The sequence below is a fragment of the Pan troglodytes genome, chromosome 12 (assembly GCF_028858775.2).
Source record: "Pan troglodytes isolate AG18354 chromosome 12, NHGRI_mPanTro3-v2.0_pri, whole genome shotgun sequence".
Taxonomy (NCBI): domain Eukaryota; kingdom Metazoa; phylum Chordata; class Mammalia; order Primates; family Hominidae; genus Pan; species Pan troglodytes.
Window position 1 is genome coordinate 79,171,151 of NC_072410.2, and position 20,739 is coordinate 79,191,889.

Genomic DNA, 20,739 nt, shown 5'->3' on the forward strand with positions numbered 1-20,739 from the left:
AGGCTCTTAGCCCTGCCCTTGAGGCTTCTCCTAGGGCTGTTGGGTCACCAGCAGAGTACTGGTTCTGGAGCTTAGCTATGGCTTTCTATTAGAGCTCTATAAAGGCCGAGGGTTTCTGCTGCAGCTGAGCCATGGTCTAGGCTGTGGTTGTTCAGCTGTGTTTAGGGCATGGTAGCTTGTAGATGCAGTGGATTCTGTAGGATCACATGCCAGAGAGGATAGTGTCTGTTTCTGTGGCTTCTAGATGACTATGTAGAACATCTGGCTATCTGTATCTCTCAGAACATCAATCTTTTTTGACTTGGGTCCATATTGGAAGTTGCTGTACAGCATCTACCGATGCCTATGATTTTTCAGGTGCCCTTGTGAGCAGAAAGTTCCCTGGTGCTCAGGCTGCTAACTTTTGTTACCATACACAGTTTTTAAAGAGGAGATTTTCTCTTCCTCTGTCTGCCACTCCTCACCTTATCATTCATCACATGTCACCTCATATTGTGTCAATAGCGATGCCCCATTCTTGGCAAATATTTTGAGAGTACCTGGATGGAGAAGGCATATTATGGCATAAATGTGAAAGACCTGGCCCTTACATCACTAAGGGGCTCAGGGGACCTCTGCATCTCTAAATTTGATAAACCCGTGCTTGGTATATTGACACTAGCCATAGAATTCAAGAAATTTAGTACCACATGTGGTTTGCTATAGGATTTTGATTATACTCTCTGGCTTGCAGATTAGTAAAATAGTTAAAGGAATAGGCATTCAAGATTTAAAAATATTAATTATATATTTGTATTAGGGTTTTCTAGAGGGACAGAACTAATAGGATAGATGTATATATAAAGGAGAGTTTATTAAGGAGTATTGACTCACACGATCACAAGCTGAGGCCCCACAATAGCCCTCTGCAAGCTGAGGAGCAAGGAAGCCAAAGCTGAAGAACTTGCAAGACTCTGATGTTCCAGCGCAGGAAGCATCCAGCATGGGAGAAGTAGGCCAGAAGACTAAACCAGTCTAATCTTTCCATGTTCTTCTTCCTGCTTTTATTCTTGCTGCACTGGCATCTGATTAGATTGTGTTTACCCAGATGGAGGATGGATCTGCCTTTCCCAGTCCACTGATTCAAATATTAATCTCCTTTGGCAACACCCTCACAGACACACACAGGAACAATACTTTGCATCCTTCAATCCAATCAAGTTGACACTCAGTATTAACCATCACAATATTATATTTCCAAAGTCTTTCTTTGGGTGTCCCTTATATAATATATAATTAATTTTTAATACAGTTAATTGTACAGCAGTTTTTGAATGCTAACCTGATCTCTCTAAGGACGTGTACATACGTATTGTTGACGGCATATTTTTCTCATAAACAGCTTGACTACCCTACTCACCTAGGTTACTCTCCTTCTTTGGAGCTGCATATCCTAGGTCTTTTGTCATATTATACTTCGATTGACCTAAGATGACGGAACAAAGACATTTTAGACTTCAAAGGCTATTTATTATCTTTCTTACTAATGATTAATAAAACAGTTCTGGGACTTAACTGTCGGTTAAAAAATGGTTTAATGCTTAATTGGTTCTTTCTAATACTTATTTAAACTTGAACTTTGGCCACTACTTTTAAGTTTTTTATTTAGGTCATAGAAAATAAACATATCAAATGGTAAAGAATTTAAATTGAAATAAACAGATATTTAAATCAGCACATTTGATATCTACTGTTGTGAAATTATAAAACATCATCAAATATTTGTAGACCTATAATCAACTTCAAAATTGAGTGTATAATTATTTTTTCCTAACACAAGATAGGGAATAATCCTAGTAGAATCAGAATATTATTGAGCAGCCAAACCCTGACTTCCAGACTTGTGAACACACAGCTTGCCAGTTGTTGAAGTTGGGACTAGGACTTATGTCTTCTGTTGTCAGCCCAGTGCCTTTCCATGACTACAACAGCAAACTGTCCTTTGCTCTGTCTTCTTTAGGACAGGCGATGTGAGTGGATGTTTCTGTAAGATATAGGTGTGGGAGCTCTGATGCATAATTTCTGAGGCTGAATTGATCACTTTGTTTTCCACACACACAAAGTTTCACCAGGTACAGCCTCCCAGGGGATTTGCAGTTTTCTCCAGTGAACTACCTGTATAGGAAGGAGGAAGGGAGAAGGGCAGCCATATGATGCCCAGGTGAAACATAAGCCCTGAGAGACTATGAACTGCCCTGTCTAGAAATAGTAAAGATAGTCTGGCTGTAGTCATAGCAAAATTCTACAGGATAAAGTACACTTTTGCTGAAGAAAGAAGCAGTTTTAAAAAAAGGTTTTATCAGTGTTGAATTTCCCAATTGAAATTATTTCCAGCTGATTAATAATCATTAATTACTGTAATAAAAAACTCACCTATATTCAGGGAGAAAGGAAACTAATGTTTATATTGACTTACAATTATATGCCAGGCTGTGTTTTTTTGTTTTGTTTTGTTTTTTTTCTTTTGATAGAGACAGGGTCTCACTCTATTGCCTAGGCTGGAGCACAGTGGTGCAATCACTGCTCACTGCAGCCATGAACTCCTGAGCTCAAGTGATCCTCACCTCTCAGCCTCTTGAATGGCTGGAACTACAGGTGTGCACCATTACACCCAGCTAATTTTTAAGGTTTTTCGTAGAGTTTTTGTAGAGTAAGTTTTTTGTCTCACCGTGTTGCCCAGGCTGGTCTCAAGACTCCTAACCTCAAGTGATCCTCCCATCTTGGCCTTCCAAAGTGATGGGGTTACAGATATGAGCCACTGCACCAAGCCTGTGTTTCTTGTTGTTGTTTTTTTGAGATGGGGTCTCACTATGTTGTCTTGGCTGATCTTGAGCTCCTGGCCTCAAGTAATCCTCCTCCATCAGCCTCTTGAGTAGCTGGGACTCTAGGCTCGAGCCCACTGTACTCAGCTCCAGGCTGTGTTTTAAAATAATTTACTATTTTTTTAAATTAAAGAGATCTTTAATTTGACAGTTACTGAGTCTGCGCTTTATTCTAGGATTCGGAGAAACTGCAAGGCTTATTTCAGGCAGCATTGGAGCTCAGCACAAGCACCAAACCATACGACTGTGTGACAGCTTCCTACCTGCTGAACTTCTTAATCTGGCAGGATGCTCTACCGTCATCCTTGTCTGCCTACTTAACTCAGCAAGTTGCATGTGATAATGGAGATAGGCCTGCTGCTGTGGTGGAAAGGAACACATTAATGGGTTTGTATTGATGTTTGCTCTTATCAAAACAAATAGCTTAGTCTCAGTATTCATTTGGTTAGAATATCTGATGGTTAAACATATATTTTGTGGTTTTTTATTTAAAAGTTTATCAGCATATAAGAGCACCATGGGTTCTCATTATGCAAATGAACATTTTAGTCAGCTATAATACTTTTTTCTAAACAGAGGATTTATGTTGAATAAGTACATATACAAATATTTATTAATAAAGCTCTTTTTAAGTGAGAATGACCTCTTTCTCCACCAAAAGTGTGCTTTTTTCCCTACATAAATTATACTGTGACTAGAGACAGACCATCTTTATTGTTTCTATATAGGCGGAGTTCCTTTTTCTGTCAGGGTTTATGTTTTAATTAACTGTCATACCCCTGCCTTTTACTCTTCCCAAATAGCCAGTTCCAAAACCTAGGGTCTGAGATTATTCAGATCTAGTGATTTTCAACAAATATTTATTGGGGATTCATGTACTTAATTTTATGCTAGTCAGTCTTCATTTTAGAATTGTACTAGAAATAAGGACAGATAAGGATTTTTTTTAATAGGAAAAGGGAGATCAGATATAGAAAGAGAGTTAAAAATTATTATTTCCAAGATGGTAGAAACAGCCATGAAAAAGAGAACTAGTAATGGGAGAAAAAGAGGAGGCCATGGGTAGTTCTGGTGGGAATATGGCCGGAGATCTGGAGATAGAGAGGTGACAGTACCATGGAGGATGATGCTTGCCTACTTGAATTGCTTCATAGCTGGATTTCAAAGGAGACCCTATTGAGACAGTGGGAAGAGGACTGCAATTGAGGTGAATAGGGAATGCATGCTTCACATAAAGGCTTTCAATTCAAGACATTTTAGGACTTTATGAAATATTTCAAACATACAAAGAATGTTTAAATATAGACGGCTTAAAAAACATATATATATACATGTAATATATATAAATAATATGTAAAAAGTTCACAAGTTTTATTCACAAGCTAGGTGATCACACCTTAAGTCATACAATAACACTCATATCTTTGAAGCCTTTCCTTTATCCTAGCTGTATTTTATATTAATTTTTATCTTCTTTTTTTAATAATATTGCCTCTGGTGTATATATTATTATATATTATTCAGTTTTACATGATACTGAATTTTCTCAGTAGTACTTACTGTATATATTGTACAGATTTACCACAATTTATGAATCCGTTCTCCTGTTGATGGACTTTTTCTCCTAAATAAATAATGCCAGTGTAAACATTCTTATGTAGATCTTTTACATATAGGTTGAGCATCCGTAATCCAACACCTGAAATGGTCCAAAATCCAAAGCTTTTTGAGTACCAACATGACACTCAAAGGAAATGCACATTGGAGCATTTTGGATTTTGGATTTTCACATTTGGGGTGTTCAAAGTATGATGCAGATATTCCAAAATCTGAAAAAATATAAAATCTGAAACTCTTATGGTCCCAAGCATTTCAGATAAGGAGTACTTAGCCTGTATATTAATATCTTCTAATGCACATGTCTAAGAGTTTATGGTAAACAAATGGAATAACCTGGTCACAAAGTATGTGCATCTTGAACTTTATGAGATGATGCCAAGTAGGCTTTTAAATTACACTCTCACCAACAAATTCCGAGACTTGTATTGCATCATATCATCACCATAATTTGCTATTGTCAGATTTTAAAAATTTATATAATGTAAAACGATATCTCATTGTGGTTTCATCTTACATTTTTCTGATTACTAATATAATTATTTTTTCCCATGTTTATAAGCCATTTACTTTTCCCCTTCAGTGCAATGCCTGTCGATGTCCTTTGTCCAGTTTTTCTGTAGGGTTGATTGTCTTTTTCTTATTGATTTTTAGGAGTTCTTTTATATGTTCTGAATAATAATTTACTGTTTTTACCAAATCTAATATTTAGAATATAACCTTCTCCTTCCAAGGCGTTGAGGGGAGATGTCTGTTATACTGGTATAACTGGACATGTACATGCAAGAGAATGAAATTAGATTCACTACCTTATGCCATATACAAAAGCTAGCTCAAAATAAATAAAAGACCTAAATATAAGAGCTAAAACTATAAAACTCTTAGAAGAAAACATAGATGTCAGTCATTGTGATCTTGGGTTAACCAATGGTTAGTTATGACTTCCAAAGTACAAGCCACAAAGGGAAACAAAAGATAAATTGGACTTCATCAAAATTTAAAACTATTGTATGTGAAAGGATGCCATTAAGAAATTGAAAAAGCCTGAAAAATGGGGTATTTGCAAATCCTATGTCTGATAAGGGACTTTTGTCTAGTATATATAAAGAACTTGTACAACTCACTAATAAAAGGACATAACCCCATTTTACAAATGGACAAAGAATCTGAATAGACATTTTTCCGAAGAAGATATACACATGAACAATAAGCACATGAAAAAGTGCTCAACATCAAAAGCCTTTACAGAAATGCAAATCAAAATCACAGTGAGGAAGCATTTCACATCCCATAGGATGACTATAATTTAAAAAATAGATGATAACAAGTGTTGATGAGGATGTAGAGAAAGTGGAACCCGCATAGACTGTTGGTGGGATTGTAAAATGCTGCATCTGCTTTGGAAAATAGTCTGGCAGTTTCCTCAAAAGGCTAAACATAGAGTTACCATGTGACCCTGCAGTTCCACTCTTAGGCATTGTCTTACCTCGAGCTGCTATAACAAAATGCCATAGACTAAGTGGCTTAAACACAGACCTTTATTCTCATAATTTTAGAGGCAGAGAATCCCAATATCAAGTTTCCAGTTCCTGATATGGGGCCTCTTTTTGACTCTCAGATGGCCATGTTGCTGTGTGCTCACATGGCAAGAAGAGACAGCAAGCTCTGGTCTTTGTTCTTATAAGGACACTAATCCCATTATGAGGGTCCTAACCTCATGACTTAATCTAAACCTAACTACCTTCCAAGGTCTCCATCTTCGATTATCACATTAGGGATTAGGGCTTCAAAATACCAATATTGGGGTGGGGGAGGAAGCACAAACATGTAGTCCATAACAAGGATATACCTAAGAGAAATGAAAACATACATCTAAACAAAACTTGTACAAGAATGTTTATAGCAACATTATTTGTAATAGCCAAAAAGTGGGAACAATCTACGTCTGTCAACAGATGAATGGATAAATAAAATGTGGTATATCCATGTGGTATGGCTATACAGTGAGCTATTATTCATCTATAGGAAGGAATGAAGTATTGATGCATGCTGCAGCATGGATGAACTTTGCAAACATTATGCTAAGTGAAAAGCCAGTTTCAAAAGATCGCATATTGTATGATTCTATTTATATGAGACGTCCAGGCAACTAGTTTATTTTCTGTCTATAGATTTGCCTACTCTGGACGTATCATAAATGGAATCATACAATATGTGATCCTCTAGGGCTGGAGAAGGGTAGAGGTGCAAGGAGAGCAGTGACTGCTAACGGGTAAGTTTTCTTTTTTTTTTTTTCGTTTAGTGGCAGGAGGGCAGTGAAAATGTTCTAAAATTAATTATGGTGATGGTTGTACATATGTGACTAATAAAAACTATTGTATACTTCAAATGTATGAATTTTGTGGCATATGAATTACATCTCAGAAAAGCTGTTCTTTTTTTTCTTTTTTAATTTGAAAGCCATCTGCTGTCCAATTAGCACATGCCACATCAGCCTGGGGTTTGATACCCTAGTGAGAGGATGTTTAGGAGGAAGGACTAAGAGTGAATACTGTAATGGATACAGGCAGTTTAGGGAAAGACACTCAGTTCTGCCTTAACTAGAAATGAGCCACCCTGTTGGATAACCCTGAAAGATCTCTTTTTGATTAAAAAACTCTAGTGTAAAGTTCATTTGAGTTGGCCATATTAATGGGAACTGTTTTGCTGTTCGTACATTTACAAATGTTTTAAGATTGACATTACTTTGATTTTCTGTTTGCTTTTTCTAGTTATCAAATGCTTGATGGAAAATCTTGAGGAAGAAGTATCTCAGGCTGAAAATTCTCTGCTTCAGGCAGCAGCAGCATTTCCAATGTATGGGCGAGTCCACTGTATAACAGGAGCTTTGCAGAAGTTATCTCTAAAGTAAGGATTTCCACAGCTGCCTCCTGTCTCAGAAATCCATTCATTTCTGAGCTTTAACCTCTGGTTGGAATGTGTCCTGGGAAAGGAATGCAGTCTATTGCTTTGAATAAAATTGAAAATCAGATTTAAAAACATACGTATCTGTGTATATTTTTATGTCTCACATGTTTTATGTATTGAACAATTTTGAAACACAAATTCAACTCCTTTTATCTAATTTTCATTTTTAAAATGTGATTTTTGCTTTTAGTATAAATTTCCCTAATGTCCTTGTTGCAGCAGCCTGCAGTTGGTGAGCGAGTGGAGACCTGTGGTAGAGAAGCTCCTTTTGATGTCCTACAGGCTTTCCACTGTGGTGTCTCCAGTCATTCAGAGCTCATCCCCTGAAGGCCTCATCCCAATGGACACTGATTCAGGTTAGCAAATGAAGAAGGCCGGCTAGAGTGCTGTGGTTTGATTATTATGTCTTTACCTCTTTTTTTTTTCCCCAAGTATTTCTTTGGGGAGATATAAAAGCTAAGTTGAGGAGAAAATAATTATTATTATTTGTGGTATTTCTGCCTTTTAGCAATAGTTTTAACTATTAAAAAGTAGCAAAAAAAAAAAAAAAAAAAAATTCCCAAACCAGAGGATGAGCACGGTACCTTCTACCCCAGGGTAACTTGAGTTATATAATACTGTATAAGTTGAACATCCCAAATCTGAAAATTGGAAATACAAAATGCTCCAGATTTTGAAACTTTTTGAACACCAATGGAATGCTCAAAAGAAATGCTTATTGGAGCATCTGTATTTTGGATTTTCGGATTAGGGCTCCTCAGCCATTAAGTACAGTGCAGATATTCCAATATTCAAAAAAATAAATTGAGAACGTTTTTGGTCCCAGGCATTTCAGATAAGGGATGCTTAACCTGTACTAAAATTGAGTGTTCTTTTTAATACACAGAAAAATCATGAAATATATTTATGTTTGGTGTTGAAATAAAGTTTGTAAATGTATTTTAGAGTGCAAAGAGAGGCTTGTATTAGAAAAACTGACTGTATCATAAACACTCACTGAACCATATGCTGAAATACCTTGGGCTGATAATTAAGGTAATGTGGAGTTATGTGTTTTGCACAGAGAATATTAGGTTTTCTTCTTTCCTAAAAATGAGTTAGAAGATTGGTGATGGTTCACGATAGTAAGACACATTTATTTAGCCTGTTGTTAGTCTAAATACCAAATTATTTTATTTAATTAATTTTTTTTTGGTAGAGATGGGATCTTCCTGTGATGTGCAGGCTGCTCTTGTCAAGCAATCCTTCTGCCTTGGCCTCTTAAAGCATTGGGATTACAGGCCTTAGCCACTGTGCTGGCCTTAAATACTAAATTTTGACGCTTTAGATTTTCTACTTGAGCAGTGCATAAGAATAAGGAACATGCAATCTTATAGCTAATATTTGGGTCAACAAAGTACCCATATATTCTGGATGAGAAATCTTGAATATTTCTGTTACCTACTGTGGGTAGATCCTACAGAGGATGCTAACATTATCTTTATTAGTGAAGAGTTTTAAGGTATCAGTTGGTCTCAAAAACTGTCTTTGCCCCACAGACTTTTCCTTCATTCTGCCTGTCTTTTTACCTCTGGTTGTCTTCATTTTTGCTGCTTCTTCCCTGTGTTATCTGCCATACATTCTGAATTGCTTGAGGAAAGTCTCCCCTGAAAGCTGTAAAATTGAATGGATAGGATTCTTAAAAATTTATTCTCTGATCTTTTCTTGGTCTTTGCGTGGTTTCTTTTGGGGTCATTGTTAGTTTTTCATGACTGTTGAAATTTATTTTTGACAAAATTCCAGGAAGGAACATAAGATGTTGATTGAATCATCATGATAGTAATTTGAGTGTTTGTATTTCCCATAGTACCTAAATATAAGTCAAAATAATAGATGTACAATAAATACCGGTTCTTCGATTTGTTAATTGATTTCAGATGATTACCCATGGCTAGTTTTGAAAATCTGAGCCTGGCTAACTCCTTACTACCTACATCCGTTCATTCCTTTAACTCATGTTCCTGAACCTCTGCCGTGAGCCAGTTTCTGTTATAGGCACTCGTCACTCAGTAATGAACAAAGTGTTGCATTCATGGAGCTTACATTTCCTAATCCAGTGAGTGCTTAGGGAATAAAAATGAAACTTAATGTAATATGAAGACTGTAAATCATAATTAGAAAGCAGTATATTACATAATGTGTTTCAAAGTTGTGGAGTCATTACGATATTCCTGTCCTATGAAAGATTGTTTTTGTTGTTGATGGGTTTTTAAAAATGTCTTTTTACCTTTCTATCTTTAAACTTTGATACCTTGTATTATGATAGGGAAATAATCTATTTTCTATTTTTTATATTTATTTATATTTTAAATCAAATATTGATTTTTTCTACTTTTCTGTTGCCTGCTTCATTTTTCTTTCATAGAGAAATAGCCTCTTAAAACTAAATTTATTGAAGTTTATTGCACTTCTTTGACATGATTAGCACCATATTTGAGATATTTAGACAACACTAAGAAAAGCAGTGTAGATGACATGGTGGCCTTTGTCCTGTGGACAGTTTCAGTTAGTTTTTTTTGTTGTTATATTTCAGTCTAAATTGCCATATTTTAAAAATGCACTCAAGCATCATGAAAACTGTATAAATAGTTTTCATATTATCCACCTTGTGAGTCCCTTCTAATAAAGCTGATTATTAAGTATTGAAAATTATGGATTTTTTGAGTAAGCATCCCCAAGGGAAATATGGCATGTGATGTGTTACTGGGTTTCATGTACGCTCATTTCTTTCCCTCAGAGTCAGCAAGCCGCTTACAGATGATTCTGAATGAGATTCAGCCTCGAGATACTAATGATTATTTTAACCAAGCCAAAATATTGAAAGAACATGATAGCTTTGATATGAAGGACTTGAATGCTAGTGTGGTGAATATTGATACTTCTACAGAAATCAAAGGTAACTTGTATAAAATGGATACTGTAATTCATGTTTAAGTAACAAGTAAAATGTACAGAATGCCCTCTTTATATGGTAAATTAGAGGTTGCAAATCTGTGCAGAACATTTCTAGAAAATAAAGTTTTTTAAAAATTTGGTTTTGGGAAAGATTTGGGTTTAGGAATGCATTTATAAGACTTTTACCAGGGGGGTGGAGCCAAGATGGCCGAATAGGAACAGCTCCGGTCTACAGCTCCCAGCGGGAGTGACGCAGAAGACGGGTGATTTCTGCATTTCCATCTGAGGTACCAGGTTTATCTCACTAGGGAGTGCCAGACAGTGGGCGCAGGACAGTGGGTGCAGCGCACCATGCGCGAGCCGAAGCAGGGCGAGGCATTGCCTCACTTGGGAAGCGCAAGGGGTCAGGGAGTTCCCTTTCCTAGTCAAAGAAAGGGGTGACAGACGGCACCTGGAAAATCAGGTCACTGCCATCCTAATACTGCACTTTTCCGATGGGCTTAAAAAACAGCGCACCAGGAAATTATATCCCGCACATGGCTCAGAGGGTCCTACGCCCACGGAGTCTTGCTGATTGCTACTACAGCAGCCTGAGATCAAACTGCAAGGCAGCAGCGAGGCTGGGGGAGGGGCGCCCGCCATTGCCCAGGCTTGCTTAGGTAAACAAAGCAGGTGGGAAGCTCGAATTGGGTGGAGCCCACCACAGCTCAAGGAGGCCTGCCTGCCTCTGTAGGCTCCACCTCTGGGGGCAGGGCACAGACAAACAAAAAGACAGCAGTAACCTCTGCAGACTTAAATGTCCCTGTCTGACAGCTTTGAAGAGAGCAGCGGTTCTCCCAGCACACAGCTGGAGATCTGAGAACGGGCAGACTGCCTCCTCAAGTGGGTCCCTGACCCCTGAACCCCGAGCAGCCTAACTGGGAGGCACCCCCCAGTAGGGGCAGACTGACACCTCGCATGGCCAGGTACTCCTCTGAGACAAAACTTCCAGAGGAACGATCAGACAGCAGCATTCGCGGTTCACGAAAATCCGCTGTTCTGCAGCCACCGCTTCTGGTACCCAGGCAAACAGGGTCTGGAGTGGACCTCTAGCAGACTCCAACAGACCTGCAGCTGAGGGTCCTGTCTGTTAGAAGGAAAACCAACAAACAGAAAGGACATCCACACCAAAAACCCATCTGTACATCACCATCATCAAAGACCAAAAGTAGATAAAACCACAAAGATGGGGAAGAAACAGAGCAGAAAAACTGGAAACTAAAAAGCAGAGTGCCTTTCCTCCTCCAAAGGAATGCAGCTCCTCACCAGCAACGGAACAAAGCTGGACGCAGAATGACTTTGACTTGTTGAGAGAAGAAGGCTTCAGATGATCAAACTACTCCAAGCTACAGGAGGAAATTAAAACCAAAGGCAAAGAAGTTGAAAACTTTGAAAAAAATTTAGACGAATGTATAACTAGAATAACCAATACAGAGAAGTGCTTAAAGGAGCTGATGGAGCTGAAAGCCAAGGCTCGAGAACTACGTGAAGAATGCAGAAGCCTCAGGAGCCGATGCAATCCACTGGAAGAAAGGGTATCAGTGATGGAAGATGAAATGAATGAAATGAAGCGAGAAGGGAGGTTTAGAGAAGAAGGAATAAAAAGAAATGAACAAAGCCTCCAAGAAATATGGGACTATGTGAAAAGACCAAATCTATGTCTGATTGGTGTACCTGAAAGTGATGGGGAGAATGGAACCAAGTTGGAAAACACTCTGCAGGATATCATCCAGGAGAACTTCCCCAATCTAGCAAGGCAGGCCAACATTCAGATTCAGGAAATACAGAGAAGGCCACAAAGATACTCCTTGAGAAGAGCAACTCCAAGACAGATAATTGTCAGATTCACCAAAGTTGAAATGAAGGAAAAAATGTTAAGGGCAGCCAGAGAGAAAGGTCGGGTTACCCACAAAGGGAAGCCCGACTAACAGCGGATCTCTCGGCAGCAACTCTATAAGCCAGAAGAGAGTGGGGGCCAATATTCAACATTCTTAAAGAAAAGAATTTTCAACCCAGAATTTCATATCCAGCCAAACTAAGCTTCATAAGTGAAGGAGAAATAAAATACTTTACAGACAAGCAAATGCTGAGAGATTTTGTCACCACCAGGCCTGCCCTAAAAGAGCTCCTGAAGGAAGCACTAAACATGGAAAGGAACAACCGGTACCAGCCACTGCAAAATCATGCCAAATTGTAAAGACCATCGAGGCTATAGAAAGAAACTGCATCAACTAATGAGCAAAATAACCAGCTAACATCATAATGACAGGATCAAATTCACACATAACAATATTAACTTTAAATGTAAATGGACTAAATGCTCCAATTGAAAGACACAGGCTGGCAAATTGGATAAAAGAGTCAAGACCCATCAGTGTGCTGTATTCAGGAAACCCATCTCACGTGCAGAGACACACATAGGCTCAAAATAAAAGGATGGAGGAAGATCTACCAAGCCAATGGAAAACAAAAAAAGGCAGGGGTTGCAATCCTAGTCTCGGATAAAAGAGACTTTCAACCAACGAAGATCAAAAGAGACAAGGCCATTACATAATGGTAAAGGGATCAATTCAACAAGAAGAGCTAACTATCCTAAATATGTATGCATCCAATGCAGGAGCACCCAGATTCATAAAGCAAGTCCTGAGTGACCTACAAAGAGACTTAGACTCCCACACAATAATAATGGGAGACTTTAACACCCCACTGTCAACATTAGACAGATCAACGAGACAGAAAGTCAAAAAGGATACCCAGGAATTGAACTCAGCTCTGCACCAAGCGGACCTAATAGACATATACAGAACTCTCCACCCCAAATCAACAGAATATACATTTTTTTCAGCACCACACCACACCTATTCCAAAATTGACCACGTAGTTGGAAGTAAAGCTCTCCTCAGCAAATGTAAAAGATCAGACATTATAACAAACTATCTCTCAGACCACAGTGCAATCAAACTAGAACTCAGGATTAAGAAGCTCACTCAAAACCGCTCAACTACATGGAAACTGAACAACCTGCTCCTGAATGACTACTGGGTACATAATGAAATGAAGGCAGAAATAAAGATGTTCTTTGAAACCAACGAGAACAAAGACACAACATACCAGAATCTCTGGGACACATTCAAAGCAGTGTGTAGAGGGAAATTTGTAGCACTAAATGCCCACAAGAGAAAGCAGGAAAGATCCAAAATTGACACCCTAACATCACAATTAAAAGAACTAGAAAAGCAAGAGCAAACACATTCAAAAGCTAGCAGAAGGCAAGAAATAACTAAAGTCAGAGCAGAACTGAAGGAAATAGAGACACAAAAAACCCTTCAAAAAATTAATGAATCCAGGAGCTGGTTTTTTGAAAGGATCAACAAAATTGATAGACTGCTAGCAAGACTAATAAAGAAGAAAAGAGAGAAGAATCAAATAGACGCAATAAAAAATGATAAAGGGGATATCACCACCGATCCCACAGAAATACAAACTACCATCAGAGAATACTACAAACACTTCTACGCAAATAAACTAGAAAATCTAGAAGAAATGGATAAATTCCTCGACACATACACCCTCCCAAGACTAAACCAGGAAGAAGTTGAATCTCTGAATAGACCAATAGCAGGCTCTGAAATTGTGGCAATAATCAATAGCTTACCAACAAAAAGAGTCCAGGACCAGATGGATTCACAGCTGAATTCTACCAGAGGTACAAGGAGGAACTGGTACCATTCCTTCTGAAACTATTCCAATCAATAGAAAAAGAGGGAATCCTCCCTAACTCATTTTATGAGGCCAGCATCATGCTGATACCAAAGCCAGGCAGAGACACAACCAAAAAAGAGAATTATAGACCAATATCCTTGATGAACATTGATGCAAAAATCCTCAGTAAAATACTGGCAAACCGAATCCAGCAGCACATCAAAAAGCTTATCCACCATGATGAAGTGGGCTTCATCCCTGGGATGCAAGGCTGGTTCAATATATGCAAATCAATAAATGTAATCCAGGATATAAACAGAACGAAAGACAAAAACCACATGATTATCTCAATAGATGCGGAAAAGACCTTTGACAAAATTCAACAACCCTTCATGCTAAAAACTCAATAAATTAGGTATTGATGGGACGTATCTGAAAATAATAAGAGCTATCTGTGACAAACCCACAGCCAATATCATACTGAATGGGCAAAAACTGGAAGCATTCCCTTTGAAAACTGGCACAAGACAGGGATGCTCTCTCTCACCACTCCTATTCAACATAGTGTTGGAAGTTCTGGCCAGGGCAATTAGGCAGGAGAAGGAAATAAAGGGTATTCAATTAGGAAAAGAGGAAGTCAAATTGTCCCTGTTTGCAGATGACATGATTGTATATCTAGAAAACCCCATTGTCTCAGCCCAAAATCTCCTTAAGCTGATAAGCAACTTCAGCAAAGTCTCAGGATACAAAATCAATGTACAAAAATCACAAGCATTCTTATACACCAATAACAGACAAACAGAGAGCCAAATCATGAGTGAACTCCCATTCACAATTGCTTCAAAGAGAATAAAATACCTAGGAATCCAACTTACAAGGGATGTGAAGGACCTCTTCAAGGAGAACTACAAACCACTGCTCAGTGAAATAAAAGAGGATACAAGGAAATGGAAGAACATTCCATGCTCATGGGTAGGAAGAATCAGTATCATGAAAGTGGCCATACTGCCCAAGGTAATTTATAGATTCAATGCCATCCCCATCAAGCTACCAATGACTTTCTTCACAGAATTGGAAAAAACTACTTTACAGTTCATATGGCACCTAAAAAGAGCCCGCATTGCCAAGTCAATCCTAAGCCAAAAGAACAAAGCTGGAGGCATCATGCTACCTGACTTCAAACTATGCTATAAGGCTACAGTAACCAAAACAGCATGGTACTGGTACCAAAACAGAGATATAGATCAATGGAACAGAACAGAGCCCTCAGGAATAACGCCACTCTTATCTACAACTATCTGATCTTTGACAAACCTGAGAAAAACAAGCAGTGGGGGAGAGGATTCCCTATTTAATAAATGGTGCTGGAAAAACTGGCTAGCCATATGTAGAAAGCTGAAACTGGATCCCTTCCTTACACCTTATACAAAAATTAATTCAAGACGGATTAAAGACTTAAACTTTAGACCTAAAACCATAAAAACCCTAGAAGAAAACCTAGGCATTACCATTCAGGACATAGGCATAGGCAAGGACTTCATGTCTAAAACACCAAAAGCAATGGCAACAAAAGCCAAAATTGACAAATGGGATCTAATTAAACTAAAGAGCTTCTGCACAGCAAAAGAAACTACCATCAGAGTGAACAGGCAACCTACAAAATGGGAGAAAATTTTTGCAACCTACTCATCTGACAAAGGGCTAATATGCAGAATCTACAATGAACTCAAAACAAATTTACAAGAAAAAAACAACCCCATCAAAAAGTGGGCAAAGGACATGAACAGAACTTCTCAAAAGAAGACGTTTATGCAACCAAAAAACACATGAAAAAATGCTCACCATCACTGGCCATCAGAGAAATGCAAATCAAAACCGCAATGAGATACCATCTCACACCAGTTAGAATGGCAATCATTAAAAAGTCAGGAAACAACAGGTGCTGGAGAGGATGTGGAGAAATAGGAACACTTTTACAGTGTTGGTGGGACTGTAAACTAGTTCAACCATTGTGGAAGTCAGTGTGGCGATTCCTCAGGGATCTAGAAATAGAAACACCATTTGATCCAGCCATCCCATTACTGGGTATATACCCAAAGGACTATAAATCATGCTGCTATAAAGACACATGCACACGTATGTTTATTGCGGCACTATTCACAATAGCAAAGACTTGGAACCAACCCAAATGTCCAACAATGATAGACTGGATTAAGAAAATGTGGCACATATACACCATGGAATACTATGCAGCCATAAAAAAATGATGAGTTCATGTCCTTTGTAGGGACATGGATGAAATTGGAAATCATCATTCTCAGTAAACTATTGCAAGAACAAAAAACCAAACACCGCATATTCTCACTCATAGGTGGGAATTGAACAATGAGAACACATGGGCACAGGAAGGGGAACATCACACTCTGGGGACTGTTGTGGGGTGGGGGAAGGGGGGAGGAGGGAGGGATTGCTTTAGGAGATATACCTAATGCTAAATGAGGAGTTAATGGGTGCAGCACACCAGCATGGCACATGTATACATATGTAACTAACCTGCACATTGTGCACATGTACCCTAAAACTTAAAGTATAATAATAATAAAATTAAATTAAATTAAAAAAGACTTTCACCAGCCTATTAGGTGCTGTTGTGCAGCGAACAAGCTGTTAGAACAGAAAGCCTTGGAGTGATAAAACCTGCCTTGACAGCCCAGGTGATAAAAGAGCAGTGCTATATAATGAACCTGGGTTTGGGCAGCAATCAACTTCTCCCAGCAATGTGGTTCATTGTCTGCTGTGAGAGTTCTTAAAGTCAAGCAGGGTTTTAAAGGAAACAAACCTTATTAGTAAAATGGGAGCTGCTTTGTTGTGTCAAGCTTCCAGAATTCGAGTTCTTACATCTTGTTTGATCATTAGTTGTTACTGAATTTTCTGCAGTGCTGTAAAACGTCATCAGAAGCAGCAATTTCTTAGTGATGTATTACATATTCTACATTCTCCACTAGGTGGGGATATTGTCTTGCAAAAAATTATCTCCACACTTAAATTTTTAAATTACACAAAATAACATCTAAATGTAATTATAGCCTATTGTAATAGTTTCAAACAGCAGAGGTACATATGAATTAAAAACAAATTAAATTCCTCCAAGGTTTCCTCTCCAATTCCATGTCTTCCTTCTTTAGTGCAATATATTATTTTATACTTATTTTATATATTTATGTGTATGTACACTTACCCATTTAATGCATTGGGCTTTTTAAATAAAAACACAAATGAGATTACCTTATAAGTACCATTTGTCAGCGTGCTCTTTTATTTAATATAATAGTTCATCTTGGATTTTAAAAAAATATCAGTACCAAAAATACTCCTAAAACTAGAATAAGAGAGTAAGTAAGGCTAATTATAGCTTATTGGCCATGGGAATTAAATATATTTTGAAAGATAATTTGTATTTTCCTTTGATTTTAAAAGTTATATTCTACTCCTTTACTAATGCAACAGTCATGCTCACCAAAATAAATAAAGAGTGTATTTATTATAGTCATCCATATCATACTTTATGACAGAGAGGCAGAGTTTGTTTAATCTTTGGAAATTAAAGATTAAACAAGTTTTGGAACAATATTGTGTTTTATTTTAAAATTTAATTTGAAAATAATAAATTAAAATACTGGGCCTGGCATGGTGGCTCATGTCTATAATCCCAGCACTTTGGGAGGCCCAAGCGAGAGAATTGCTTTAGTCCAGGAGGTGATGTGGTGAAACCCTGTCTTTCCAAAAAAATACAAAAATTAACTGGGTGTGGTGGCGCATACCTGTAGTCCCAGCTACTAGGGAGGCTGAAGTGGAAGGATTGCATGAGCCTGGGAGGTCAAGGCTGCAGTGAGCCATGAGCATGCTACTGCACCCCAGCCTGGGTGACAGAGCGAGACCCTGTCTCCAAAAAAGAAAAAAAAAAAAAAACTTAGCATGATTTCTTCTCATAACACATGCTCGACAAATGTTAGCTTCTTTCCTTCTGAGTGAATGTAACATGACAAATCGGGTTTGTTCAAGCAGATTATTCTTGGGGAAATTATGAATAAGCTTGTTTTTAGAAACCTGGGATATGAGTAATCAAGGTTGCAATAGTTGTGTTTTTTTTGTTTAAGGTAAAGAAGTAAAAACATGTGATGTAACTGCGCAGATGGTGCTGGTGTGTTGTTGGAGAAGTATGAAGGAAGTTGCTTTACTTTTAGGCATGTTGTGCCAGCTTCTGCCCATGCAGCCTGTGCCAGAATCTTCTGATGGATTATTGACGGTGGAGCAGGTAAGACACATGTTTATTCCACCATGTATAATTTCTGGTCAACGCATAAATCACAAACTTTTTTTATAACCCAACTCTAAAAAAAGGTTTAAAATTTTTCTTGAATAAAATCATACAAATGTTAACTGAAGAAAGTTCATGGTAATTTAGAATGTGAGACTTTATAGTACATTTCAAAACTGTGGCATTTTTAGAAATTTTTTCTAAGGTATATAAATAAGTGTAGATTTTACCTCACTTTTAACTGTAGTTTTATCTCTAATTTTTATTTCTCCATTTCACATACACAGACTTAAACTTTAGCTTTAAATTGTCTTATTTAGTAAAACTCCACAAATCTCTTAAATTTTGGAAAGAAAAAAAGTAACATGTTGGTTGATTATGGATCTCATGTTTCCCACTGCATTGATAATAAAGTTGTAGTCTTGGTTTTTTTGGCTGACTTTTGTTTTAAGACCACAAAGTTAGTTCACCATCTGGAACTGTTCAAGTGACTTGAGTGCAGTGTTTACAAGAAGTTAGCTTACCACAAGCATTTCATTTGGAAATATTTTAGATTTATTAGATTTCTGTTTTTAATTGATTCCCTCTTCCTTTCCATATGGTTTTGACAAATCCATTTCCCACCATTTTTCAGCAAAGATATATAACATGTACTTTCATTTTTAACTTTTTAAAAATAAAGGCAACTTTTTCCCTAGGGTGTTACAATTCAAGAACAAAACAAATATTGTAGTATGCTAATGCTGATTATTTCTATAATAACTACATGACTAGTTCCATGGAAATAATGCTAATACTTTTTTTCTCACACTCTGTGGCTTATGTTGCATGCATCTGGTTAACAGCTGGGCTTGTGATGTTGCAAGGCCTTGAGATGAAGAAAGGCAAGGGTGCACAGGACACTTCAGGCATCATTATGTTCCTTATTCTCTTCCAAATCAAATAGGCGTTAGTGTCCTCGAGTTACTTGCAGTCATTGCTGGTGACTGGCTGTAGTGCCAATGCCAACATCTTTGCTGAGGAATCCAGCTATGATTAATGATTACTTCACTGATGTTCACCATCTTGCTAAGAAGTAAACATGTGCTAGAGGCCTTTGATTTCCCAACTTCTCTTTCCAAGGACGTTAAAACATTTAGTTTTTTGGGTTTGTTGGGTAGTGTTTAAAAAACAAATTAAGGGAAATGTATTTTGCTTTTATTGTAACTAAGACGTGAAAGCTTCCTATGAACATTATTTTGCCTTGACACTTTTTACATAGCACCCAAATCTTATGTATTTAATTTATGTGCGACAGCCATGTTAAAATTGGGAATTAATGTAAAATAAGAGATGTTTGTTAAAAAAAAAAAAACAATTATCACAAAAAGACAGGTTCTTATAAACCAAAGAATTCTTCCAGTGACTGCTTAAATAAAAAATAAGATCCTGACTGTTTTTCTGTAAAACATTAGTTTCCGTTGTAATGAGGTCCAGTCATTTTTCTATGTTGCCATTCACATGGTAACCTCACATACATAGGCGTGAGAAGAAACTGATGACTGAATGAGCGATGAACTGTATATGTAATAGCAGTGTTCTAACACTGGAACCCCGTCCTCTATGAAAAACTTGATTCTTCGTATTGCTGACTTTAGCTAAAGAAATGTCTCAGTTTAGGAGTCAATAAAAATCCAAAGTCATCAAGAAATTAGTGTTATTTACATTACTGGAGGATTCCTGCTTTTAAACATAACCTTTTGCCCCATGAACTTCCTTTAAATTAATAATAATTAAATATACTTACATGTGCTTAAAACCTTTAAGAGTTAAAAATATAAATGACAGAGAAGAATGTCATTTACATTGGAATGGCTGGGCCACACCTGAGGTACACCCTTCCAAGAGCATAGTTGCCCTGGCAAAGCTAGATCTGCTGTGCCTAGTGGTAAAACTATGAATTTAAGAGTCAAGCCTTAGGTGAATGTGACTGCCGTCTGAATACACGGAGGCAGTGAAGTGACTTGCAGGCAGAATGCAACCCTAGTTACAGGGGAGAATGTGGAACTTGCATTTCTTATTCTTCAGAGTAATAACTGTGATCTACTTTTCTCTCAATGGATGAAGAAAGCCATTCCATACAGTCTAAAATACAATTCTATTCTATTTTGAAATTTGATGACTTGAATGTAGATGACAGTCCGTTTAAGATCATCCTGATTTTACAGCTCCTTGTTTAAACGGGTGGCCACTTAAATCCCCCATATAGGAGTATAAAAGGTAGGGAAGATTACAATTTGGGGTTTTTTTTGTTGCTGTGTG

The 20,739-nt window shown here is 37.6% G+C and overlaps 1 protein-coding gene across 7 annotated transcripts in view; it reads left to right on the forward strand.

Moving 5' to 3' along the window:
- The window catches only part of THADA (THADA armadillo repeat containing), a 362,434-nt gene that overhangs the window by 36,635 nt on the left and 305,060 nt on the right, over positions 1-20,739 (forward strand). For 5 of the 7 annotated variants that reach the window (XM_001141804.8, XM_024354330.3, XM_063789921.1 and 2 more), the window contains 5 exons: positions 3,038-3,248; positions 7,250-7,385; positions 7,665-7,801; positions 10,222-10,380; positions 18,278-18,435. In XM_001141804.8, coding sequence (XP_001141804.3) covers positions 3,038-3,248; positions 7,250-7,385; positions 7,665-7,801; positions 10,222-10,380; positions 18,278-18,435 — 801 coding nt within the window. The remainder of the gene's footprint in view (positions 1-3,037; positions 3,249-7,249; positions 7,386-7,664; positions 7,802-10,221; positions 10,381-18,277; positions 18,436-20,739) is intronic. The other 2 variants (XM_024354328.3, XM_063789919.1) reach the window with 1 other exon arrangement.